Genomic DNA, 26,286 nt, shown 5'->3' with positions numbered 1-26,286 from the left:
TTTCCCACTTAAGGGCTGAATAAAGTAGGTGGCTGTACCAGGGCACAACTCCAAACTATTGTAATCTTTCTCAAAGCTTGTTGCTTACCAAACAGTGCACCTCCACCTGCAATTTTTCCTACTGACATTGCAGCCACTCAACCTTCAGATGAGGAACATGGCAAGTATTTAACAGCAGCAGGTGTCAGACAGGAGTTGATCACAGGAAAGACAGAACACATCAGACAGCTGAAATGATAGAAGGTAAGTGTGCACAGGACAGCAGAAAGGCTCCAAGAAGAGTTTGGAATAGGTTGACTGTCCTTAGGTATTTGTAAACACTGTCTATATTCTCAGTCTTACACACCTTGCCTGAAAACAAGCTCCCACCAGAGCCTTCTGAGTGACCAACACCACTTCCCCTACTGCTTGATGTGGCATCCTGCAATGAACTTGCCAAAATTTCACAAAACAAAGCAAGGAAAACACATTTGAAGCAGGCAGAGACGCACTAAACTCACAGCGGCCCTTTTGGTCATAGAGTAGTAGCATATAAATTAGCATGATTTTGCCCAAAAAGGATGTCTTCTTCTGTGGCCTCCTAAACCAGCCCTCTGGCTGCCCTGGCTACCTTGAACAGAGTAAAACACCCAGGAGGAAACCACTGGCCTAAACTCTTCTGAGTAAACTTACCCTGGAAGAAGCTGGCTTTACCTTCTGACCCCTGTGCGACACTGCAGATACACGACTACTAGAAATGTCTCTGGGGCAGTCATTATAACCTGTGGCTTAGTGGATGCATCAAAAGTGTAAAAGGAAAATAAAGTTCCTACGTGGATAATGAAAAAACAAGTACCTTGTTTTTTAAGTTACTGGCAAAATGGAAAGTTAATTGCATTTTCAGGCATTTTAGACAGCAAAAGGCAAAAGTCTCTAAGGGAGTTCATTGTGAAACCCAGCAGAAGCAGCAGTGCTCACCCTTTCATCCAACAGCTCCAGCACTTGCACGCTCCCCTGAAATACAGGGGGATCTAATCTCCTACTTCACTGCATGGATTTAAACCATTGCCTCCCTCCTCCTGGATGAGGGCCTGACTCCCTGGGCTGTAGGAAACACCAAGACAGAGCCATCCTGTTAAAACTGGACTAGAAAGGCAGAGGCTTCAGAGTAATTGCACAGGGAATGCAGTCCAGTGCAGGAACTCCCACTTCTATTCTGGTGCTGCAATCAATGCCACCTCTAAGTGACTTTAGCCTGAAAAAAGGAACATACTCCACTTCAGAAGTGTCAGAATGAATCACATCAATGCTCTGGATGGAAAACACACTTCCCTTATATTAATGCACCTATATGCAGCCCAAATGCATAAAAGTTTTGTGTTGGCCAGAACCACAGCCTCATCAACTAAACCATTCATAAAAGCCAGGCAAGCCACAAGCAAGCTGCCCCCATTTCAGAGAGTAGCAGGACTAACAGGGCATGGTTTCCAAGCAACAGCTTTCTCGCTAACGGATTTTCTGGGGCCTTGTGAAATCTGAAGCTCCGTCACTGTTCGTTATGCCTCCCCTCAAAGGATTCTCCTGCAGGAGAGAGGCATCCACGCGCCCCCCCAGGTGCCATGCGCCCAACAAGGCAGATGCCAGAGATAATTCTCATCCCCAGCTGCTGCCGCTTTCCCTTAGAGCAGATCTCAGCAAGTCCCAGCAAGCATAAGGGAGAGGCTGAGGGTTTGCTCTAGTATTCCTCCTTGCATGAAGCTGCTGCTAAAAGTGGAAGAGGAAATGCAGCTCTTGCAATCAGCTCTGCAGCCCAGGGTGAGATGGTACAACGCCACCAGAGGCCTGCGGATGGCAGCTCCCATGCAAGAGCACAGGGACATGTCTCCTCTGCATCACCTGGAATTACTTTGCTCCTTAGGGACAGACCCAACACACTCCCAGAGATGTCTTGGGACACATCCATGTTTGCCAGGCAGATTAACCCACAGTGTCCTGTCCCAAGCCCATAAAACTGACTGGATCCAAATCCTTAACCCAGCAATTGAAATAAGACCTGCCATCCTCCTCCTCTGCACCTGTTTATCTTCTCACCTGATCAATATACAATTACTTTGTGGCAGCTCCTCACCAAACCTCCTTTTCTGGCAGTATGAAGCATGTCCAGGTATATCTGTATTCTCAGGCCACACTGTGCAAAGCTAGCACTAAGTTCATGTTTCATTTTTGAAAGCTTGTCTTCCTTTTAAAATATATTTTATGGTGGCATTCATGCTTATTTCATTGCAAATCTCAGGTGATGGTAGAAATGATTAGATCATCACTGGTTCATTCTTGCAATTACTTAAAGTTCTCACAGGTGTAGAGAAGCATAAAAATTATTTTAGACTATTTCCACTCAAGTTATACCTCCAGGATCCACTTCCACTGGTGGATTTTGCTAAAGTTTGGTTTGTGCAGTGTAAAACATCAGCATCACTGGAGGTGCCCTCATCAGGCCCCTCAGGAATGATAGCCCACAGGCTCCTGCTAACCTGCAGTGGAGCAGGAGAGGCCATGCCATCACCTTCCCAGACAGACCAGCAGAGCAGGGATCCCTCCATCAAACACCTTGAAGGCAGCCAGCAGAGCTCATAAATCACAGGCTCTTTGTCCCAAAGCATTCACAAAACTAAGGTAGAAAAAAGGAAATAAAATCTCTCCCGGTCTGTGTTCTCTAAAGCAGAGACTGAGCCAAGGCTTCAAGTTGTATGCATCAGTATAGGTCTATTGATTCAAAAGAGATGACTCAGCTTCTAAAAAGTCTCTTCCTCAAGGTCATGTAGCAAAGAAGAGCTCTGAGCACAAGTTTTCTTACATGAAAATACACCTGTAGCCACTCCCCATCCCTTTTTTTGGTGTGCATTTTTGCAAGTTTACCTTCCTTAAAACACATTAATCTAAAATGCAAGTGCTTGGCTACCCTGCCAGACTTTGGATGCAAAGTGTCTGTCCAGGCCTTCAGGCTCTAAATTTCTAGTTACAAACCACTCCACAATATAGTTCATGAGACAGAAATAAGGGCCCCATCAAAAACCTTGCACTTACTAGCACAGAACTTCAGAGTCTGGAAAGTAAATGGGAAAGAGATTGCTGGACAAGGGAGGAACAATCAGCAGTCCTGGATTTTTCTGCAGAACATCTCAGTCATATAGACCCAGGGGAACCATCAGGTTTGTAAGAGAGAGAAGCTGTTTTGCTGTGCTGAAAAACAGAAAAGCCATCTTCTCCTGAAAGTTTTTGCTCCTGGAAAACATGGGGAGCAGGGAGGTCCATCAGGAGTTCGAGGGGTAGAAAGATAAACAAGAGACACAGGATGGGTGACAAGCAAACAAGGTGAAAACAGAAGTACCTCCTTTCCCTGGTAGCTAGTTTTCAGTCAAACACATTACAAAAGGAAACCTTTTGTGTGGGAAAACGTAATACCCAGCTGACCTCCATTCTATCAGGGCACAGCTCATCCCTAGGAGATGAAAAAGAAGATCAAAGGAAAAGATTAAAGGGAGCAATTTTCAATTTTAAACACAGTCTTAACATGATAGAAGGGAATAGTAAAAACAGCTGAAAGACACTCAGGGTCTGGGAGAGATGCCTTGGCTGAAGGTACTGCAGTGTTTTCCATATTTGTCTGCTTTATTTTTAAACACCCAGAGCCTTGCTTGATCAACACTTCCTTGTAAAAGGAAGCAAGCAGAGGAGGAGTGAGGGGCTATGGGGAGAGAGACAAATGAGGTTGGAAATTGATGATCTTCCCAGCCATGAAAGTCAAAATTCCTACTTGAAACCAAATCCTCCTGGAGTGCTACACAGGCATGGGGGAAAAGGGGAGGGAAAGAAAGAAAGATTTATTACTTAAGCAGAACAGAAATTCTGATGAGGAAAAAGACTGTTCAATCCATGTCCAAATGTCAACAGCAGATCTGAGACTGGGTTTGTCATATTTCCCTCTCCTTTACACACACTAAAAAAATACAGGGGAGATGGTTGGGGTTTTTAAAGAGGGGGGAAAAAAAGCCACTGAAGTCCCTTGATCTAATGAAGCCCTGAACTCTTATATTCCATTTATAGCTCAAGCTGGAATGACATCCCCCTTGATTAGCAAGCTGTCCAATCCAGCTGCATGTGTCAGGACTGTACGAGGCACTAAGTGAAATATATATATATGCCCTTATAGAGTTTAGCACATTGGGTCCACCTCCAGGGCACAGGCTGTAGCTCATTCTGACCACTGCTCCTCTCCTGGGAATCACTTTTAAGGTTTTGGTTATTTATTTTTTTAAAAAGTTTTTTTTTTTGGGGGGGCACCTTTACGTTCAAGTTTAAGCAACACAAAATGGCACCAAAGAAGGACGTAAAGAAACCAGCAGCGGCGGCGGCAGCAGCACCAGCACCTGCGCCAGCACCCGCACCAGCACCCGCACCAGCTAAACCCAAAGAACCCGCAATTGATCTCAAGAGCATCAAGGTAAATGAATGAACGTGTGCTAATTGTGGGGTTAGCAGCATCCCACCTGAGACCTGCAGTGAAACGTTGTGTGTGTGTGTTTGGTTCCGGTTTGGGGACTGCAGTGAAATGAATGAATAACCTCACTCGATGGATTTGTTGACCTGCCTGAGATTTTGATTGTTTTAGTAGCTGGAGGGGTGTAAGGCATGGTGCATGATTTAACACAAGAGTAAAGCCTGGTGATTTCAAAAGTATTTTGGAATGTGGCACTCAGAACTTTTTACCAAATCTGTATTAGTCTGGCCCATTTGGTAAAACTAAATTTAAAAGAAAGACACAACTACCACCACCCCTCCCCCCAAAAACCCCATAAAATAGGTGCATGGGAACAGTAAGGGGTTACTGGAACTTAAAATGCAATGTTTTCCCATAGTGCTGTATTAAAACCAAACCTTATTTTACAGTTTCCCCTCAAATTCCTTTCCAAATATTTGCAAGCACCTGATGACCTTTTGGTCATGTGTTTTGAGATCAGCATGGCTTACCTTTAAAAGCAGAAACAAATAAAAACAGATTTAAAAAAAAGGATATGGCAGTTTCATCTATTTTCTTTTCATTTGCATTGTACAAACATTGATAGAGACCATGAGCTGAAAAGCCATGAATGGAAGCATTTCAAGTGATTTCCTCTCACCTTTATATATTTGCTCAGAATTTGCAATTTGTTGCAAATTGAAAGTAACAAAGAGGAAGAGTCTTCCAGAGGTTTCCCTCTGACTGCACTTCCATTTAATTTCATACTGTCTTTAGACTTTGCCTGCCAACCAACATCACTGATTGTTGCCTTGACCCTTTGAAGAAAACGCCTCCATGTTGGGCAATTCTTTACTTAGGAAAGAGAGGGAGGTTAAGCAGTTGAAGAGATGAAGAGACAGACCACCTTCTCTGGGTAGGACTATAAATAGTTATTCTCCACCCACCTGGCAAGCTGATTGGTCCCAGGACCAATTTACTAAATTCTACATAAGGAATCGTGCCTATTATGGAAAAAAAGGAGTACAAAGGCTCCTAATAGGACCTACTCATTTTCCTCTCATGATAAATCCTGTTTCAGGTATCTTAATACATATAGTCCCAAGATCATGAACCATTTAGTGAAATTTCTTGAAGTTTACTTTAATTTTCAGAATCAGTAGTCAGTATTTTTCTGAAACTGTATGTAGCTTCTCTTAAGACTGAAGGTGAACCCACTGGCAAAGCAAAACAAGAGCAAGAGGAATATAAAAGACATTTTTAAATACTTGGAATGATCAGAGTAAAGGCTACACAAAAATCCCACTGTTTTTGAGAATACTGTCTGAAAATTAGATTAGACCTCACATTTCACTCATCTCCAGAGATAAAGGAGAATGCAAGCTAGATTTCCTACTAAATAATTTAATATGATTTGATAGCTTTCTATGTCCAGTTCATTAGGAGAAAATAGAATTTTCAACTCCAGTGATCCTAGCTAATTTATCTTTACATAAATAGACTTAATAGTATATTACCAGCTAAAAATTGGCAGGCTGCAGTCTGAGGCATCTCCACAGTTCACTCCTTTACCCAGACAGCTCTCCATTATGGCAGGAAATATATATTGGTAGTACAGAGAGAACGCTCTGGGGTTTGTCATATTCAGACTGATAAAAGAAGATAGTCTGCCTAAATTCTCTTTCTTTGGAAAGATACTATCAGAGATAATATTTTCCTCTTTGAAGGGGTGGGAAAACCTGGGTTAGTAAGACAAAACTATTCTTTTAACACTGGAGCAGCACGTAAGCATTACTATTCCTATTTGCAAATAAGCGAATATACAAGCAGTGTGACGGAGGTTAGAGGACTACCCTGCAATGCAGTGGGCGGCACAGTCCCCTGCCCTGCATGTTCATCACTAGCATGTATCTTTCTACAAGTATCTCCTCCACTCTTCATCATGCCCTTACCAGGCAAAGAGCAGGGTGCCTCAGAGGCACTGCAAGGGTGGATGGAGCCCCCCCCACAGCAGAGGGGTCTACCCAACCACACAGTCATGGCTTCAGGGTGATGCAGAACCCCATGCTGCCCATGAGGGTGACGCACATCCCCTCTATTCCCAACCTTCCCCTCTCTCCTGAGACCCCACATCAGTCAAGGGCTGGCCAGGCAGACTGTGGCACCTCCAGTGCTGGGCTCCTCAAGAAGGCACCAGGAACAACCACAGTGCCTTTCATCCTGCCTTGGAGCAGGGACTGGACAACCTCCTAAGGTCCCAGTCACCCACCCTGGGTTATCCTTTTTCACCCTTTGAGAGCTCAGGCAGTGAAGGCAAACAATGTCTTCTAATAAAAGCGATTTGCCTCAGAGATGTGACAGAGTCAGGAATCAAAGTTTTCTGAGTCTTAACCCAGTCCCTTAATTAGCATGAATTAATCCTGAATCCTTCCATTCAACCAAAGCCTTAGCATGGGAAAAGGCACAGCACCATTTCCAGCAAAACTTTGGAGCCAGGGAGTACTTAAAGCTAAGCTTTTGACCGGGACTCAATGAACAATCCTGTCCTGGGGCTTTCTGTGCTGATTTACCAGGCATGGAGTTAAAGCCTCCAGCACTTTGATACAAGGACATCAAAGTGGGTTCCCCTCCACTCCTTAGGGCAATTAGCAGCCATGCCAGAGCTTGCTACTAATGAGAGGTGACTGGGAATGCCAGGCTGCAGCGCCATGATGATTTGGGGAGCCACACAGCAGGCAAACACACAGAAAGGCTTTGTTGGCTTTTATAAAGAGATATGCAAGCCCCTTCTAACAGTTACAGCTGGAGTGGGTAAGCTTAGAGCTGCCTAATAAGGGTTTACAGCAGCCAAATAAGCCACATTTGGCAGTGCACTTCATTTTAAATTGGCATCAGAGACCATAATATTCTCGAAAACAAACAAGAAGGTGGTTTACAAACATGGCTAGCAATTCTTTTGGTGGTACCCCTCCTCTCGGATGCCCTGCTTGGCGCATCTCGGGGGAATCTGGTTTTCTGAGCCTTTTGGGGTGCACACTTTGAAAGTTAGTTGCTCTTTTTTTCCCCCTTAAGCGGTCTTAAGCTGGGTTCATGCAAATGCAGGCACCCAAAATTGCCTGTCACCATCAGAAGCTGTGACAGGCCTTTCACCATCCTCTGGTTTTTTTCCCACCCCACTTTAAATTAACCCAATTAAAGCAAATATTTGGTGATTTCCTAGTACTAATAGCAGCTGGCATGGGATTTTCTATTTTTGAGCACCATCTATTGACTATAAAACTGAGTAACAGGAATGCCTAACTGCTAGAGGCTCAAATCTCTAAACTCAGCCTTTTCTCAGCTCACCTTAGGTTACAGTACAGCCACAGAAAGAAAGTCAAGGCAGAGAGGAAGAATTTGTTTTTAAATGGAAATATAAAGACCCTCTTCCCTCTATTCAGGAAACAAAACAATCTGATTTGCACAAGCCTTTCCAGACCAAATTTGTATTTCCAATTTTCCTTATTACTAGCATGGCCTGGATTTGAACAATAGGCACAAAGGTTAAAGATTAAATCATAACTGAGACAAGAAGAGGGTGATGGATGCATCTGAGAGTTACCACCAGGATCCAGCCACGATTAAAACCAAAATGACCATACGGGTCATTTTCTTAAGAGACTCCAAGAATTCTGGAGTGAAAACAACTGTGGCCAAGGACACTCCCAAAAAAGAAAGCTTATTGTTTTGTCAACTTCCTTCTCCCACGCAGCCTGAGTAGAAGCATTGGGCTGACGAACAACACTACTATGGGTCTATGTCTGCAATAACTGGGATGAGACATAAATGACGAGGATGTCTCAATGCTTGGTTTTGCAACTGAGGCAGTGGGAAATGGATAAACTTCATATTGCCCAAATCAGTTTAACTGGGTCCCTATCACCAACAGGAAAAGCGTGTTGGTTTTTTTACTTAAAATCTAAGGGTGCTTCCCAGCACACACAACCAGCCCTTGGACCAAGCCCAGGCTCGTAGCATTAACCACGGTGTTTTGGGATCTGGGAGCTGGAGATGCTGAGTGCAGTGCTTCCTAGGCTTCTGCTCTGCAGACAGTGATCTGAATGTGTAGCACCCTGATTCAGTGTCACACCAGGCCCTTTGCTTCAAAGATACACCAGAGTATTCTCTCTATCAGAGACAGAGATTGGGTTCTTGCAAGTATCCATGGTGTAAGTGATGTTCAAGGTACATAAGGCTTCCCATGCTGGTGTTTTCAACACACCAATTATACCATGCCCAATTGCAAATAAGCTACCTACATCTTTAGGGGAAAAGTAATTAAAAGCTATCAACTAGTGAAGACTTGCTAAGGCCTTGCGTAACTGTGTGATGCATGACGAAGCCTGCTGCATGGAAGCAAACTGGTGTGATCATTTGTTTTTAAATATAGAGCTCTTAAGGCAGAAAAGTGTTTCTCCAGTTGTCCTTAATTCTTATTACATTCACTACTCAAGTAGGTCATCTCTGAACAGACATTGCATTGGATATAACCAGAGAGAGAGAAACTCACTAAAATGCACTGACAGAAAGCTTCTGGGCTGGAGGGCAAGCAGGACTGCAAAGTGTCAGCTGAAGCACTCCGAGAGCTATTACGCTGCAGACAATCTCCATGTGAAGCTGTGGAGTGAGAACAGGAATGTTAACATTAGCTTTGCTCATAGTGCTAAGGGCTTTCTTAGGAACTGGCAGGTTTTTGCCTGAAATTTTTGGCGCAGGCCTTCAGATTATGCCTGATCCAGCTCCAGTGACGACTCCAGAAAGATTCCCTAGGACTGATACACCCGCTGGACAAGGTCAGCAGTCCCAAGTGCCCTTGCAGGTAGGAAAGGGACAAGCGCAAATATGACTTAGCCATAAGAGATGTAAAAGTACTTGACACCATCCAGACCAGCTTCCTGCTACCGCTTTAACCACTGAGATACTGCATCACTGAGGATCCACCCTGGAGCAGAGCAGCCCCAGCCAAATCCCTTGCCCCTGTGAACCCTGCCATGAATGCCAGACCCACATTGGTGATAGTTACTAAATCACTGCATGGGAGACATGGCATAAAGGTGTCGCAGGACAGGTAACTTGGGCATCGGACACAGGTACACACCAAGACATCCCTTTGGGACACTGTTGAAAACCAGAAGGAAAAGCAAAACAGAAAAGCCACCACTTTGTAAAGAAAATTAAGTTTTCAGAAGCACGTTGCCTCCTTTTCTTCCTAAAGTGCTGCTAAGCAAGGAGTGCCTCAAAAGTAGGGACTGTCCATATATATTAGTAGACACTTTTTCTTATGTCTGCTAATCTGAAAAATTATTTGGAAAATAATGATTTTTTTTTTTTTTTTTACAAGTTCCATTCTTAGCAATTCACAGCTTTAGTAGCATTTAAAAAGAGATACCTATAGCCTTTGGAGGATCTGGGGAGTGACAAACTTTGGTAGAAACAGTGGAATTTAAAGCAAGTTACACAGAGTAATGTTTCAAGAGCTCACAGAGTAATTTCAGGTGTTAACGGTGGTGTGGCAGAGCCTTTCTCCCATCAACTAATACATCAAGACAACCCCAAAATATTTCTAAAAGTGTTTTAAACCCCCTCAGAGCACAGAAGGATCATAACAGATAGTAACAAGATATTTGAGTTTATCTTACATAAGGCAAGAAGGTGGTGACTAATTTAGCCAATGACAAGTAAAGCAAGAAGTTGTCTGTAAGGAGATATGAAACAACCAAGGTGGAAATTTGCCACCGCTTCACTGAGGTTTTATTACATCTTATACCCATTGCCAAAAAGCACTTTCAACTGGCTGGTTTGCCGCATAGCACTTAAAGGTCAAGTAGCAACAGTTTAAGTAATGTTAATACTCTAACGCTGCCGCTGGGAGGCATGTTAAAACAACAAATCCCTTTGAGAGCAGGGCTCCCGAGCCTCACATTTCCTCGCACATCCTCTGGGTTACACATTCATGCAAAACTAAATGCAATTAGAAAAGGGACACTTTTGCAAATGAGCACAACCGAACACACTTCCCCCCGTGAAGCTAATGAAATCTGTTCAAAATGGGATGATCAACAGTGCAGCTAGAGCACACTTCACTCCTGGACGTATCAGAAGGGCACGTTAATTAATTGGCAAGGCTCATCCAAAAGTTTTTGCACAACTGTAAAGCAACTGTGAAGTTACAAGCTTTAAAAGTAAACAAACTGGAAAGTTATACAGAATGCTTAGAAAAAAATTCAAATTAACCTGCAGTTAAGTCCATTAAGCTCAAAGAGATTTTGAGCTATTCTTCCAAACCTCATGGCATCTCACACACACAATTTTCTCTCCTATATTATTCTTTCTTCGATTGTATTTCCAGGCAGCTCTGTTCTCAAAACAGAGCTCTTTCTCAAGAGCTCATCTGCTCCTAATGTTTCTCTGCCTCATAAAACACATGAGGCTAAATCCATCAGGCTGTTGATTCTTACTTAAATGAGAAGTAGCCTCTCTAAAATCTGTGGCATCGATTACACAAGCTATCGAACCAGGGTGAGGGATGGGAGAATGACAGCCCGCTTTTCAGAGGGGTTTGAGAGCTGCGTAATCCTGCACTCAAGTGATGTCTGTGAGAAAATATGTGCAGCTGTATTAATCAAGGAGCAGGCACCATATGAACTGCTGTAGGCACAATCCTAGCTTATCTCCACCCAAAAATAAAAAATTCCCTCTAGGCCTGACTAGAAGGCTAGATATACAATGAGTATCCTAGGGGACTCTCCAATTTTCTCCTCTCTGATTTTCCAAGACATTTGATATGTCCTCAGTCTCTTCTACAGAGACAGTACCTTGAAATATCTGGTGACTCTAGTAAAATCCTAAGATGATTCCCTTCTCTGTAATTCACCCAAAGGGTAACAGGCAGATGGAGCAGCTGAATGCTTCAACTCCCAGCAGCATCTTTTCCCAGGGCTTTTCACCCTGACCAGACATTTACACATTTACAGTGAGCACAAAGCGACTGTCACGCAGCACAGCTGTATTCAGTCGCAGTGCCCACCAGCCTAAATATGTTAGCACAGCACCATGCTGCAAAGGTCAGGTGAACCCTGATTTGTTGGGAAATTAGGAACTTTGGTAATAATTGCGAAATAAAGATTTGTGTGGATTGGGTCTTCTGCTTAGCTGGTGATTAAGAGTTGCATACAACCCTATCCACCCCACCCTACAGAATTGGGACTTGGTCAAAATGCCTCTACCTAGCAACAAGGTGACTAGAAGGTGGTCACAAACTATACAGGGAAAGCCTTAGTCTTAAAAACAAACTAAACAAAAAAACCAACCCCAAAACACACCATCTTTTTCTTTGGCACAGATAACCTTCTGGATAACAACTTTGCCCAGAAATAAGAGCCAAGCCAAGTTAGAGAAATCCTGGCCCTTCTGGTCTTTCCACATGTTGCAGTTTGTTCAATCTTTCATTATTTCTGCTGGGGGGGGGTGCATTTTTTTTTTTTTTTTTTTTTAAACTGAACATCCTGAAATTTCAACATTTTCCCTAAAGGTCTGAGGCTCATCATGCTGAGGCTCATCATGTCCTCTGAAAAGACAGAGAACACTGCCAGGATCAGAACACTGATCAGATCACTGCAAAATACTTCTTTCTACCTTTTGAAGTTTATGAAAGCTCCTTACAGAATCAGAAATCTTACCTTTAATTTCTTTTAAAGAGTGTTTGAAATATTTTCTATACTTAGGCCATTTGTAGGTGTCCTTATTCAAAGCAAGTAGCATTTTAAGACCCCAACAGACTCTATTGGCTTAAAGAAGGGTGATTCTTAATTCAAGTGAAAGCAACATGCCCATGCTAGAATATTTCTCCCCATTGAAACTCCTGTCTAGTGTGCTTTTGTCTGACAACCAGTAATAAAATGAAGGGCTGATGTGGTGCACTAGTATTTCCTCATCTAAAGTCTGACCAAAGTATCACATTGTAAAAAGATCAATCATTTTATACATAGACTCCTCTCAATTCATACATATTTGACAGCCAGTTCAAGCCAGGTGGCTAATCTAGGTATCAATTTTCTATGTCCAAGACAAATGTGCCCCAATTATTTTCTGCTTGGTATCTAAAGTCTTTTGGTTGTAGCCAACCATAAAGCTTATCTTGAAGTAAGAAAAAGTGGCTCATTTTCTTGAACAAAGTTTTCCTTTTTTTTTTTTTAATCCTGTTTTCAGGGGAACATTTTCTATTTGCCAGCACTGGAGAGCAAGAGGCTGAGGGCAGAAGGAAAATTCCACATAAGGCAACACACTGCATGACCCAGGCAACATTTCAGCTCTGCCAAAGTCTTTAGAAAGCTCCTCTGTTAATGCATTGGGACTGATGGCCAAGATCTATATTAGCTTTCTCACTGCCCGAGTTCCAGCCCCAGCCAGTATTAATCAGGAGGTCTACATTCTGCTAAACTTATGTTAGCTAATTCAGACAAAAGGATCAACCCCCTTTTCTATGCAACCACACCTGACCATCGCTACACTTTGTGCTGAATACATCCCTCTTCCCACAGGCTAATAGATTACAAATAGCAGAAAAAGAGAGAAGTGAAAGATTAGCAGTGGAGCATTTTTCATACTCAATATATTTTCCAGATATTTCTCAAAAAAATTAAAATAATCTGTTTGGACAGAACGTGTTCCAGCTAAAATGGAAAGCTTAGAAAATTCTTTGCAGTTGTGTCTTTAGTTTTTTAAATAGGAGGAGGTAGGAGGTTAATGTCTCAAATACAACCAAATATTTTGATTGTTCACTTAAAAACAAACAAACAACAAAGTCTGCTTGGATTTGATTCTTTCAGAGCCCTCAATATACTGAAAAGAGACATTCACAAAGGTTATACTTATCTTCAGGGTAACTAAGCCAGCTACAGGAGAAAGTTTCCCTCATTAATCACATTTTGTCATTTGAAAACCAGGAGCAGTGAATGCTCAACAAAGGAAATCAATAGAAATTAGAGAGGGGATTTGAGTTTGCAACACAGAGTCTGTTATCACACAATCATTCCCACCCCAGCTCCATGACACTCTCACCCCAGCTGAGGTGACTAGGAAAGGAAGGAGTTTGGAGCAGAGTTTTCTAATCCTTTTACAATGTCTCACAGCACCAGTTCAGAGATTTGACCTGGGCTTGGAGGATGCTACATGGTGGGACTAGATCTTTGCTACTGAAGAAGCTGCAGCCTCTACCTCCTGCAGCCTCTACCTCCTGCAGCCTGCCTAGAAACTCCCCACCTGTAGTCTCACCATGACTCCTCCACTCTGCAACCCAAAAAGCAAGTACCCCTTTCTCCACCGTGAGCCATCATTCTTCCAGTTCACAAAGCCTTTTGGGGGTCTTAGCTTCTATCACAGCTTCTCCCTTGCCTCCACATTACAAAAACCTCAGCAGCACCTTCTCTCACCGCACCAGTGAGCTCTGAACCTGGCATGCTGTTGCCTTGCCTAACCCCAGCCATAGAGGAAGAATGTCCTAGAGAGCACAGCTACTGTGAACACAAATTTCCCGCTGCCCTGCAGGGTACATCTACACATCGGCCACTAACCTAGCAATACAGTTGGGTCCAAAATGCATGGATAATTTTCCCTTAAAAATGTTCAAAATTCGGAAAACATGACCAATGCAGAGGAAGAGCTTCACAGTCAGACACCACCTCCATCAACAGGTTAATCTTCTGTTCAGTGCCAACAACTGGATCACACTGATCAGATAAGCAGCAGCACTCATCTAACATTGAGCACTATATTATCCATATAAGGGGTTGAGCAAAGCCCAGTGAAGGTATGAGGACCATCCAGCTACATCTATCACACAACCTGCAAGCCACGTGTAAAACCAGCCAGCTAGGCAAACACGTGGCACCTCTCACTCTCAACGCTCCTTACTCACTGACTTTATAGCTTATTGGAGAAATAGAATCCTTCCCTATAAGGAAGTCTTGGTAGGACTGGACAAGGAACATCTCTTGACAGTACGGACCCAGAAAGCGCTGACATGAATCAAACTTACTGCTTGCCACTCCCTGCCCCTCTCCAGCCTCCTAAAAATAGCCATCATAAGATGTCGATCAAGACATGGAGCCTCCTGTCACTTTGCCCTAAGAAAGCTAAAGAACTCGCCAAGGGGAGGGACTGCTTCCTTCTGACACCTAATCCAGGCAATGCCGTCAGCACTGCCAGATAAATAAGGGGAAGAAAGGCCAGGAAAGCAGGACCACTCTCGAGACCTCTCAGCTAATCCCTCCTGCCCGTCTGCTGCTCTGCTTTTCCAACTCTCAACCATGGTGGGTCCACTAGAAAGCTAATGGCTAGCAGCGAGCCAGTGATTTTACATAAGTAAATCGGGCTTCTCGCTCAAGTTAGTTCTAGGGGAGGGAAGGACAGTCCAGAAAACAGTTTAGGTTTGCTTGGCTTTCCACCTTAAGCCTAAAAGGACTATGTGAGGTTTTCCAGTTAGCCTCAAGTTCTACACCGGGCAACAGTAGATGTGCAGCTCCTGTAGCTTCAGACAGAAGAGTTACAATTTGCTACTGCTGTCTGCTAATCGTTTTATTATTCTTCTAAGTTGGATGCAACCTGCTAAAGTGGCAAAGGAAAATAGTAATATTTTTATATACGAAAATATCATAGTTTAGTACTTTATGAAACAATGGACTGTCAAAACCTAATTTGAAACACAAACTTTAAGGGATTGGTTTAATTTCTATGTTAATGTAAAAAAAGCTGCTTGTTAAGCAGTATTACTTCAAATGGTCTTAATAAAACAGGTCTGTACTAAAATAGTAAATGACCTGATAGTACATTAACAACCTCTTTGTTAGTTAAGAGACTTTAGATTTTTGTTGCCTTTATGCACAGCCCTGGCTTTCCCTGGGATGCAGATTTTAACAGAATCTTTAAGAATAGACCTGGTGATGCATTTTTTCCAAGGGAAGTTGCTAGTTTAGGTTGCTATGGCCTAATTATGGCAAGACAGACATGAGAGCGCTCAGCTACTTTGTGCTATTTGCTTTCTCTCAGTGCATTTTCAGCAGTACTAGTTCTTTTTTCTCTCTCTCTTTTTCATCCCAACTGCAGTCCTTCACTCCTGACCAAATTAATGGTAAGTGAAATTAAAAAAACCAAACCTTTAACAGGGGGTAGGAGGGGGAACATAACGGCTAACAAATGCTAAATTCACTAGTATTAACAGCTCTTTTGCTATCTGCATTACTTCTGCACATCCTGACAGGCCACATTTTTGCTGTTTTGGAAGATGACTCATGGATTGAGCTGGATGCTTTAGAAAACAAGCAGGTTCTCCCCCAGCCCCCCCCTTCCTAAGCTATTTTTTGTGATTGATTTCCTTCCAACAGATCGAGTTCTCCAAGGAGCAACAGGATGGTAAGTTACAAGAGAGCCAATGTGTTTTACATGTACACGGGTTCAGAAAGGAGCTACAGGCTCAGAAGTTTAACCTCTATGAAAAGATGAGCTAGGACTTCAGCTCATAGAAATCACCACATTCTTGAATTCAGAGCAGCAGTGCTGACTTACGCTGAACAGGAATCTGACTGTAGATTTACATATAATTTATCTGGGTGCTTATGTGCTGCCAAGCTGAGAAGTTTATGCCATGGTTTGAAGAAGAAATATGCTGGCATTACCAGCTCTACCTACTGAACATTTTTCAGTTGTGCTCTTGTACTGGTCCTTCACAAGGATGCTGACAGCAAGTCTTGCATTTGAAAGTCATGGGGGAAATAGGCAGATGAAGGACAACAGAAGGAGGGAGCTGAAAAATTAACTTAGCTGCAGCGACATTGCAATTTTATATGAACAGAAGATGCAACAGGCCTACATGTCACTCTTGCCAGGTGTTGTGGAAGGGAAGGAAGAAAGGCTGTTTTACTGTAAACAAACAGTATTCCCACGAAGCATAGAAAGTTAGCAAATACATGACTTGCGTAAACTGTTGTTTATAAACACAATTGTATGGATATGCTGCAATTCTTGAGCATCTTGCTGTATTCTCTGTTTCACAAGCCACCAGCAGTTCCAATTTCGGGGTTTTTTTAATCAGATCTTTCAAGCAGATTGAAAATTTTGACATGAACAAAAATCTCCACTGAAGCTCTGAAAAGATATTTAAAACACTCCAACTTAGATTAAGAGATGCATTTGGGCTATGTTAAATAAAGTAGGTTTAAAAAAAGTCAAAAATTCAGTAGCAAATATAGTAGACTTCTCACTGTGAACAAAGTATTTAGAATGGAAGATACAAGGATTTACTAGAAATCCAGAGGGAGAGAAATAGATAGATACAGGTCTTAAGAGAGCCCCAAGCTTCCTGAACACCAACCTGCTCCAGGTTACACCATTAAGGCAATAAGGAGAGGCATAGTGCAGTAAGTGAGACTGGACACATTTTTCTTCCTGCAGTCCAAATACTCCTGGTCACAAAGAAAATAATTTGGACTCTTCCTCACTTTTTTTAATTCTAAAACTTTTATAACAGGATTAGGAGGGTTTATGAAAAAATGCTATCAATTCAAAGCTGCTAGCATACATAACAAAGCAAAATATTTCTTTTAGCTTCTCTTCATATTTCAGATCATCCAGCTGCTGTAATGCTCCAATGACTGAACCAAGCAGCGGAGCAATTAAAAGCTACTTGAGAGAGGGAGAATTTCCCAGGAACACAGATTGTCCCACCCTCAGTAACTATTTCCATCCACACAGGCTGACACAGCAGCAGCTGGATAGTACCCTCCTCAGAGAGGGATTTTACATATGCTTATTCAAGCAGAGGTATAAGCTAGGACTAGCTATATATATTTAAAAAAAAAACTAAGAAAAAACCACTCACAGCAAAGATATATTGCAGCGAAATGCATGCCTGGGAGACAAAAATAAGATCAGGTCTTTTCTCTGAGCTTGGGAGCAGCATTCAGAACCCAGTGAACATAAAACTTCATGGGTTTACAAAACAGAGAAACTCTCCTGATGGCTTTGCTAATAGCAAACTGGCATTGTTTTATACCTTGCTCTGCTTAAACATCATTAATGCACCAAATGAAAGATTGGATCATATGGCATAAATCACTACAGCTCTATCAACCTCAGCTGCTATAGCAGCAGCAGATATCAAGCTGGTATATTGTAAGGGGAAGCTCCACACAGATCCAGAAGGCCTTGATTTCATACCCTGTAATAAACACTGTAAGGGGAGAGGGTTAGCAGTAAAGGGTTATAGGTCTCACATCAGACAGTAAGAGGATTAGTTTCAGATGTATTAGATTACAGCCTAGCAGGCTGACATCCTGTATCAGCAGTTTTACTGGGTGCCAGCAACTCCTCCACTAAGGTGGTATATGGACGGCTAAAGCAAGAACCTCTGCATCCCATGTCCCTAGCACCAGATGAATGAAGACATGATTTGAAATGTTGTTTATTACTCCTGAATCTGCCCCAAGGCACAAAGAACATTCCACCTACGCAAGCTGTGAAACACAAAGCCTGTCTAGCTGCTGGAAGTGCATCATGGCCAAGGAAAAGACATTTCACTTGGTTTACTTGGAGCTAAAACACAGCATTGTCAGACACTGCAGTGCAGAAGAGATCAACAGCACAGTCCACAAAGCTCTTGACATATGAAGTTCAAAGATGGCTTTTTAGCTAGGCCCTTGACTTTTGACCCCTCCCTTTTTTAAAAGGGCATTTCTATATTCATTGCAAAAAATACTCTAAAAAACCTGAAAAATACAGAAAGATGATTAACATGGAACTTTGCAACAGATGAAGACTGGCAATACAATGCAGACAACCGTCTGTGCTGATTTTTGTAGGAGAAATGTCTGAACCTCAAGTTCTTGGTCAGCAGCAAGGGGGAAATAAACAAAACCTGATCACTTGGCAACACTGAAAGAAGCAAAGTCTCAAAGTGTACACACTAGAAATGAACTGGAGTAAGGCAACACACAAGTACTACCACTGGAAAAGCTGGATATTCATGCATCTTTAAGAAGTGGGGACAGACCGCAAAGGGCAGACAAGAGAGGGAATAAACACGAGTAGAAGTGTCATTGTAAGGCAACTTTAAGGGAAAACAAAAGTAGAAGCATTTGAAATCCACCTTCAAGTTTCTCATTAGCACTGTGTAGTTGAGATGCTGGGATTGCAGGCAGGACCCATCGAAACAGACAGATGCTTTGCACTGCTAGGGACTTTAACAGAAGAGTCCCAGTCCTCTGGTGAGATAAAGTGGAATGGATAACAACACTTTTACCTTCTGCTGCTATGTCATGTAAAGAAACCTGTTCTTGAATGGCAACGTTTGTAGAAAGCTTATCTTTCCTCGTGCTTGAAATAACTATGGGGTCAATCACAAAACTATTGATGGCTATCAGAGCCAGGAAAGCTATGAAAGGTAGATATAAAAGTTTAAAAATAGTGAAATCAAAATGTCAGAGGGGAGGAGTTTTTCCTTGGGATTGTGGGCCAAAGATTCCCCTGGCTAACTCCCCCGGAGTTGGTGGAACAGTGCCAGGAGACAAGCAGCTCGCATCTTTGTCAATACAACTTGTCAATAGGGAGCTGCCTGGCTCAATTTAACTGTTGCTCTTTCCTTGCAGACTTCAAGGAGGCCTTCCTCCTTTTTGACAGGACTGGTGATGCCAAGATCACCCTGAGCCAGGTTGGTGATATCATCCGGGCGCTGGGGCAGAACCCGACAAATGCCGAGATCAACAAAATCCTGGGCAACCCCAGCAAAGAGGGTAAGTACCCCACAGTCTCTCATGGGCCTTTCTTCAGGCTGGGGAACTGTAATTAGGCAATATCAATAGTCCCAGCAGGAGGGAGAGGAGCTTTTGCTCCAATAGTGGAGTAAGGGGGCTGGGGGGAACAACATGATGACTGCAGCAACAATACATGGAATTTCTCTTGCTCCTTTTGAAGAGGATGATGATAGGGAATACAGTGCTCAGAGAGGAAAACCTTCTCCTCAGGCTATGGAGAATTCTCTGTAGGGATCATTTTAGTGTTGGTGTAACTGCTTATAGTCCATCTGAGCCCAGCGCTTGCTGAGGAGCTGTAAGTCCATTTCTAACAGCTGATACTCAGCTCTTCAGGTCAGTCCAGTCCTCTTGCATAAGCCAAGACACGCCCTCGGACTGGAAACCCACCTGTATATTTCTGCTGAGGTAGTCTGCTCAAAGGTCCTACAAACCTCGGCATGCTGAGGCATATGTTGGCCATTTATTATAGCAGCTATTTTCTATTTCCTTTTCTCCCCTCTTAGAGATAGAAGAAATGGTAAATGCTGTAGTCACCTCCTAACAAGGGCCTAGCTGCAGGTGATCCCTGATTTCAGTCATGCAGAACCATATCAAGATGGGCTAAATCACATCTAAACCCTCAGGCCTGGTAAAGGCAGCTCTAAGGAACAATTCAGAAGACATAAGTTAAGCATTAGCACCAGCAGGAAGCACTGAGCAGAAGACTAACACAGAAGTGAAACCATGACAGTACTTTAAGTGACTACAGTGATAACTGACAGTTATTTTGATATAGCTGGGTAGTAAAATAGTTTCTGTAACAACTGTTTATTCAAAAATCTCTCCCATATAACAAAAATCTCTCCTATAACAAAGGGGTTAGATGCTCTAAGCTTGTGAGTCCTTAAACCTCCACACTGAACATGTCAACAGTAAATTTGGACACCACCTCTGCTCGACATTCCTATTTTTAGTTACTTTATTCTTTTGCCAATAGTTTCTGTTACCACATCCAAGAGACCCTGAAGCGGTCAGTAACACGCCAGGAAACTCAGGGGCTTGTTTAAGTTGCAACATCCCACTCTGGCTACCTTTTTCCACTGTTGGGGCTCAATATTTCTGTTTTACTGTATTCTGTAGGTCCCCCACTCCCAAAATCCTTTCAAAGATCAACTCATACAGCAACTTTCATTTCTGAAAGAGAAATGCAACATGCACATAAGCATATAAATTTATGTGAGAAGAGGGCTGGAGCAAGGATGTGAAAAATTGGATGGATGTGCAAACTAATTCCCAAGATAAGAGAGAATCCAGATTTTGCAAAGGAACTGCCAAATCCCAAGGCAAAGACTAGACTAAAGGATAGAAAGAGGTGTGCAAATGAGGTGGAAAGCTCTCCCACGTTTCCGGACAAATATCCCAAAAGAACACCCATAGAAGCATCTAGCATGTAACAATTGGTGCTTTCTTTCCAGAGATGAATGCCAAGAAAATTACTTTTGAAGAGTTCCTGCCCATGTTGCAAGCAGCCGCTAACAACAAGGAACAGGGTACCTATGAAGACTTTGTTGAAGGTCTGCGTGTCTTTGACAAGGAAGGCAATGGCACAGTCATGGGGGCTGAACTCCGTCATGTACTGGCTACTCTGGGTAAGTGATTATTGCCTCTGTGAGCACTTAAAAAATTGCTGCTGTTTGAAGACATGAGAGAGGGAGGAAATACATTCTAGCTGGTTTGGAGAGGTAGGAGGCTACAAAGCCAGACAAGACACTGGGTTTCCTAACTGGGAATCCACAAGGAACAAAAACACAACACTCAGTAGAAAGCCCAAAGGAAAAGGTTTGGTTTATTACTTCTAAATTCAGACGAGATATTAGGAGTGCCTGTTATTTGAGGAATAGAGAGAAAAGGCTGTATGCCTCAGTGATGTAATGCACATGGACAAAGTCAGAGGATTTGCTGCATAGTTTCTTTACTCTGTAGGCATAACTAGAATCCCTGTGTGTATATGCACATGCAGAACTTCTAAAGAAAGTTAAAATTAATAAAGCTCAGTTCATATATAGGTCTGTTACTAACACAGAAAATAAGGGAAGCCTTTGGAAAAGCTGTAGGGTTCAGCCTCAGTTGTGTGTCTGTGGAAGAATTTACCGAGCTCTCTCCACTCTCCAGGTGAGAAGATGACAGAAGAGGAAGTAGATGAACTCATGAAAGGTCAGGAAGACTCCAATGGCTGCATCAACTACGAGGGTAGGTACAAGAGTTCAATGTCCTCTCATCCTACATTTCTTCTCTCTCGTGGAGTTTCACTGCAGTTAGCTTTTAGCTTCTCAGGGAAATCAGTTAGACAAAACTACAGCTGAGTTAGGTTGAAAGGCTTATGCACAAAAACAACTGTTGCAACATGCTTAGCCTGCAGTCACTCCACTCAAAAGACTAGATTCAGCCACAGCAGAGCAGGCTACTTTGCTCAATGCCAGATCTCTAGACTCTGACTTTCTATAGAGCAGTTGCAGTGATTGGAACCAATCGCATAGCTAATGCATAGACAAAGACCTCTATTCATCAGATATTTAGTCTTATGACTCTTAAGCAGGAATAGAATTTGATTTGTGCAACATTAAACACTTACAACTTTCTTGGGTCAAATGCTGTTGGGTCAAATACCATCAGGAATAAGTGTTTTCAATGCCATCAGCTCATGAACAGCTGTTATTTTTAAAGGTATTTCCTGAAGTAACATTTGCTGCTCCTTCTAACTAGCATATCTATATTTTTCCACAGCATTTGTAAAGCACATCTTGTCTGTTTAAGTGGACTTCCCAGATACCAAATGGTATGTTCTTCTCCTTTGCACCCTTAACCTTGTCCGTTTGCTATGCTTAAAGGCTTCTACATGCCCATGGCCAGATACAGGGTATGAAACCAACATGACAGTCTCCTCAAGATACAAATAGAACAGAAATGAGACTGTTGTCCAAAAGCAAAGAAAACAGGAGTATGGATTCCTGGGTCTTGTTCACAGCTCTATAACTGGTTAGAAACTGTGTTTGGTGGATTTTTCAAATATATCCAAACTGTGAAAAGAAACAGTTTATTCATGAGCAAGGAAATGCTCCGGCTCAAATATCACCCTAGATCTCTGTTGTCATACAAAATTAGAGTTTAAGCTATGCAAACTGACAGTCTGAGACATTTATGCTATAAGCACATTGAGATTTTTAAAAAACCACCAAACAACCAAACAAAAAAAGATATCAAATCAACACCTTCTGATAATCTGTAGATTTGTGTAAAGACAGAATAGCCTGAATACTTGTGTGAACTAGTGAGAACAGCTCTTCAAACAAAATAATAATCTGGAAAAAGATAACAGTCACGATCAATAGTCAGAAGAGGGCTTCAAAAGTCCCCAACCATTTAGCAGTTATTCTACAAGTAGGGGGGGAAAAAAAAACCCACAAAAAACCAACAAAGAACCCCCGCACGACCTTGATCTGCTGCTATTTTGTCCAAAGAAAAATCCAGCAGCTTTCTTGAAAATGCAAACATAAAATATCATGGGTCTGTGGGCTTATTTGAACTGTTAGTTATTCTAGCCCAAGAAAGACACATTCCCAACTCCTGGATGAAACAGCAAATACCTCAAAATAGAAATCAGGGGCTCAGTTTGTCATTTTGCAAGTGTTTCTTCAGCCAAGATTGACTTCAAGTCCAACTCTCCCATTCCTTCTCAGAACAAGTCAAGTTCAGAAAGACCAGACGGCACTCGAGATTCGCCTGAAATTCTTGCTCAGTCTGTCATCGTCAACATGGAAACTGCATAGACCTGTGTGATGTTCCTCCAACCCCACCATTTTTTACCAGCACATTCAGGATATCATCTCCAGGTCACTACACTTTCATTTAAAAACCTGACCTTTCACCAAGGCAAGCTAGATGGAATAAACTGCTACCATCCAGGATCCATCTATCCCAACCATCTCTTTCCATGTTGTTTGCATTGAAACAATGTAATCTCTTGGGAAAATAAAACATCAATAAATCCCTGTGGTCACTTTGTGGCTATAAAGTCTTTTTTTCCCCCTCTAAAGCTGTTCAAACACACTGAAAGCAGCCCTGAGCACTTAATTTATTTTCTCTGTATATTGTATTTCACAAAATAAAGTTTTATGAAAAAAAATAAAATAGACATCTCCAGGAGGTCACTCTACTTAATCTGAAAAGTGTTTTCTTTGGGGACTGGGAAAAGGAGTAAATAGGGAACTACCACCTACACCAGCACTTAAACATTTTTGGGAGAAGGAGACCTGGTAGCTGCTGTCAGAACAGCTCCGAAGGGGACACCTGCCCTGAAACACCAGGCAAGATCCAAAACCAGCTGCAGGGGCCACACAGAGCCACTCTTCCCAGCAAAATCTCCTCCATAAAGCTGCAACAGCAAGTCCACAGTACTACTGGGAAGACATCCTAGTTACCACCTGTAGTTATAGCTTTATGGACAACTAGAAAAAGCAATCAATCAGAAGTATCAGCCACCCTGGAAGGCTCTGTATCTGGGAACCAGCCCTAGGGCTGTCACTCCCTGGACCATGGCAAGAGGAGTCCAGTTACCTCTTCTGCAGTGACAGTGGGAATGACCAGCTCTGGGGGATGTATTGTTACCTGCACATCCCCACCCTTAGACAGCTCCTCTCTCTTTTCCTTAAGCATTCATGAAACTGCCTTAATCCCCATCTGAGTGTCAGCTTGTTCTATTAAAATCCAACTTCACCTTAAGTTACTATGCACAAAATGACCATAATTTAAGTGCCAACAGGTGCAGCAGGGCAGAGCGGGCATGGCTAGCACCAGAATAAGCCACAGACATTGAAATGGCAGCTGCTTCTTTTCCAAGGCTTCCGAAAAAAAAAAAAATCTCTCATTTAAACCCTCACCTTGGTGGCAGACAAAGCCAAATGAATCTCTGCATTATACTCTGAGTAGAGACTTATGCCAGCAGGTAGTTTACAGGCAGTTGCTACATGCATAATGGGAAAACCTCTTCACCAAAGGAAAGAAAAAAAAAACCCCCCACAAACAAAAAAGGAAGATGCTATTTAACCTTATCCTAAAAGGATAAGTTATTTATAGGGACTTAGCCTGGAGGGCATTTCTCAAGGGACTGCTAGACACCCTACTGCTTCTCAACATACTGCCTACACACATGCTCCACACGGTTGCTCTTTCCAAGAAAGCTGGATCTCAGTTGCTGGGAAAGCAAACAAACAAAAACCAAAACAACATTTCACCATATATGCTGTCAGCCTCCTTTTTACACTGCCCCATCACACTGCATTGACACATAGTCACAGAACCAAGGTTGGATGCAGTCCTAAAGGAAAGTCTGAAATTTCCATTGTATTTTCCTTTCTGAAATTGCAAGTTTTATTAATTTCTAAAATATTTGGGGCCCAAGCCCAGACTACAAATGGGATGATTTCTCATCAGTGCAGAAGTAGGCAGGTGTAAGCCACCTATTTTTAAAAACTCATATTCATATTTTTGTTTAAAACAAAATGCCAGATTATGAGACATAACCAATCTTACTATTTCTCTGAACTCTAATTGCAAGAAACCAAGGTAACCTTACCAATACTATTCTCACTTTGCAAAAACAAGAGTAGAAATATTTTTTTTCTCCATACAAAACAGATGAAAATAGAGTATTCCTTTTCTATTAAACAGACTGAATCTCAAAGTATTTCACAGAGCTGCACAGGGAATGGATTTTTATACTTTCTAAAGGTTTTAGTAATTTTAAAAAATTCCCCACCCCAAATTTAGACAGAGACAAATATCTGAAAAAGTGTTCATATTCTTATAAGACAAAAACATTTTGGGGTGATCTTAAATAACTCAGTCATTCATAAAGAACAGCAAACTCCTGATACACTAGCCTCTTTCAGCTAGCAACAGCTTCAACAAATCTATTTGTTTTGAAAATGTAGAATCAAGATGTTTTGGAAATTTAATTACTTTTTTTTTTAATTGAAAAAACATACCAAACCCTCTCTCACAGTCAGCTTTAATTCAATCAATAATCCCATCCAAAAGATACCCTACCCAAAAGCACAGTTTGGAAATGCCTAAACAGCTCTGGTGCCTCATCTGTAGGAGAGCAGGTAAACCTCCTACTTTGTCTCAAAACCATTTAAAGGTTGAACTTGTTTCAACCCACTGCCTCCATACTAGTAACACAAGCATTGCTCAGAGCTCTGATCCTGGGGAATGCTCCTCAAAAAAAGGCTGCTTCCTCTTATGTTTTGTGTTCACCTAAGGAAAGAAATACTCTGCACAAGAAGTATCATTGCACTCCCGTACAGCACACGATGCACCATGACCAAGCTCCTCCTTTACCCGCCAGGAGAGACTGGAGACCCCAGCAGCTGGGGAAGGCTGCTCTGCATCTGCTCATGCTCTGCATGGAAAAAGTAATTCACAGTCCCTGTCACTCGACACCTCTTGCCATCGTTACATTTGCTTTGTATTTTAAATAGAACATTGTTAATGAACATACTTTCCATTACTCAACACAACTGACAGTTGAACTCCTCCGGAGCAGAGCTAAATCCCCAGTAAAAGGTCAAGCTGCAAAACGCTGGTCCTTGGTATGCAGCACTAGATATGACAACCAGCACCGTCAAGCAGGCGTCCTACAAAACCAAGGCAGAAAAGTCAGAAAAATTGAGGAGAGGCAGTCACTAAGCCCAAGAATGTAATTCTGCTCTTGACACAGGCTGTATACCACACATATGAGCAAAGACATCTCCACAGCTGTTTCTGCCAGGCCAGGGATAGCCAAGAAGCCCCTCTAAGCAGGAGATTCATATGCACTGAGCAGGATAGATTTCAGACAGGAGGAAACTGCAAGAGGAACAGCGCCCATCTGTTTAGCACCGCTCAAGGGTCTGGATTCTCAGCTAGCAA

The 26,286-nt window shown here is 42.4% G+C and overlaps 1 protein-coding gene across 2 annotated transcripts; it reads left to right on the top strand.

Annotated features, from left to right (window-relative positions):
* Positions 1-4,202: 4,202 nt before the first annotated feature.
* Positions 4,203-23,377, top strand: MYL1 (myosin light chain 1). Of its 2 annotated transcripts, none has more exons than XM_054830230.1 (7): positions 4,203-4,480; positions 15,916-15,943; positions 19,174-19,317; positions 20,793-20,966; positions 21,490-21,567; positions 22,102-22,153; positions 23,055-23,377. In XM_054830230.1, exons 1-6 carry the CDS (start codon positions 4,349-4,351, stop codon positions 22,128-22,130), a joined length of 585 nt encoding a protein of 194 aa, XP_054686205.1. In that variant the 5' UTR covers positions 4,203-4,348; the 3' UTR covers positions 22,131-22,153; positions 23,055-23,377. The 2 variants fall into 2 exon arrangements, with proteins under 2 accessions (XP_054686205.1, XP_054686206.1); XM_054830231.1 differs by lacking the exons at positions 4,203-4,480; positions 15,916-15,943 and adding exons at positions 14,713-14,844; positions 15,638-15,662.
* The last annotated feature ends 2,909 nt before the right edge of the window (positions 23,378-26,286 follow it).

This window comes from Grus americana, chromosome 6 (genome assembly GCF_028858705.1).
Source record: "Grus americana isolate bGruAme1 chromosome 6, bGruAme1.mat, whole genome shotgun sequence".
Classification (NCBI taxonomy): Eukaryota; Metazoa; Chordata; class Aves; order Gruiformes; family Gruidae; genus Grus; species Grus americana.
Note: the sequence above shows the minus strand (reverse complement) of the source record. Positions and strands in the feature narration are given on the sequence as shown.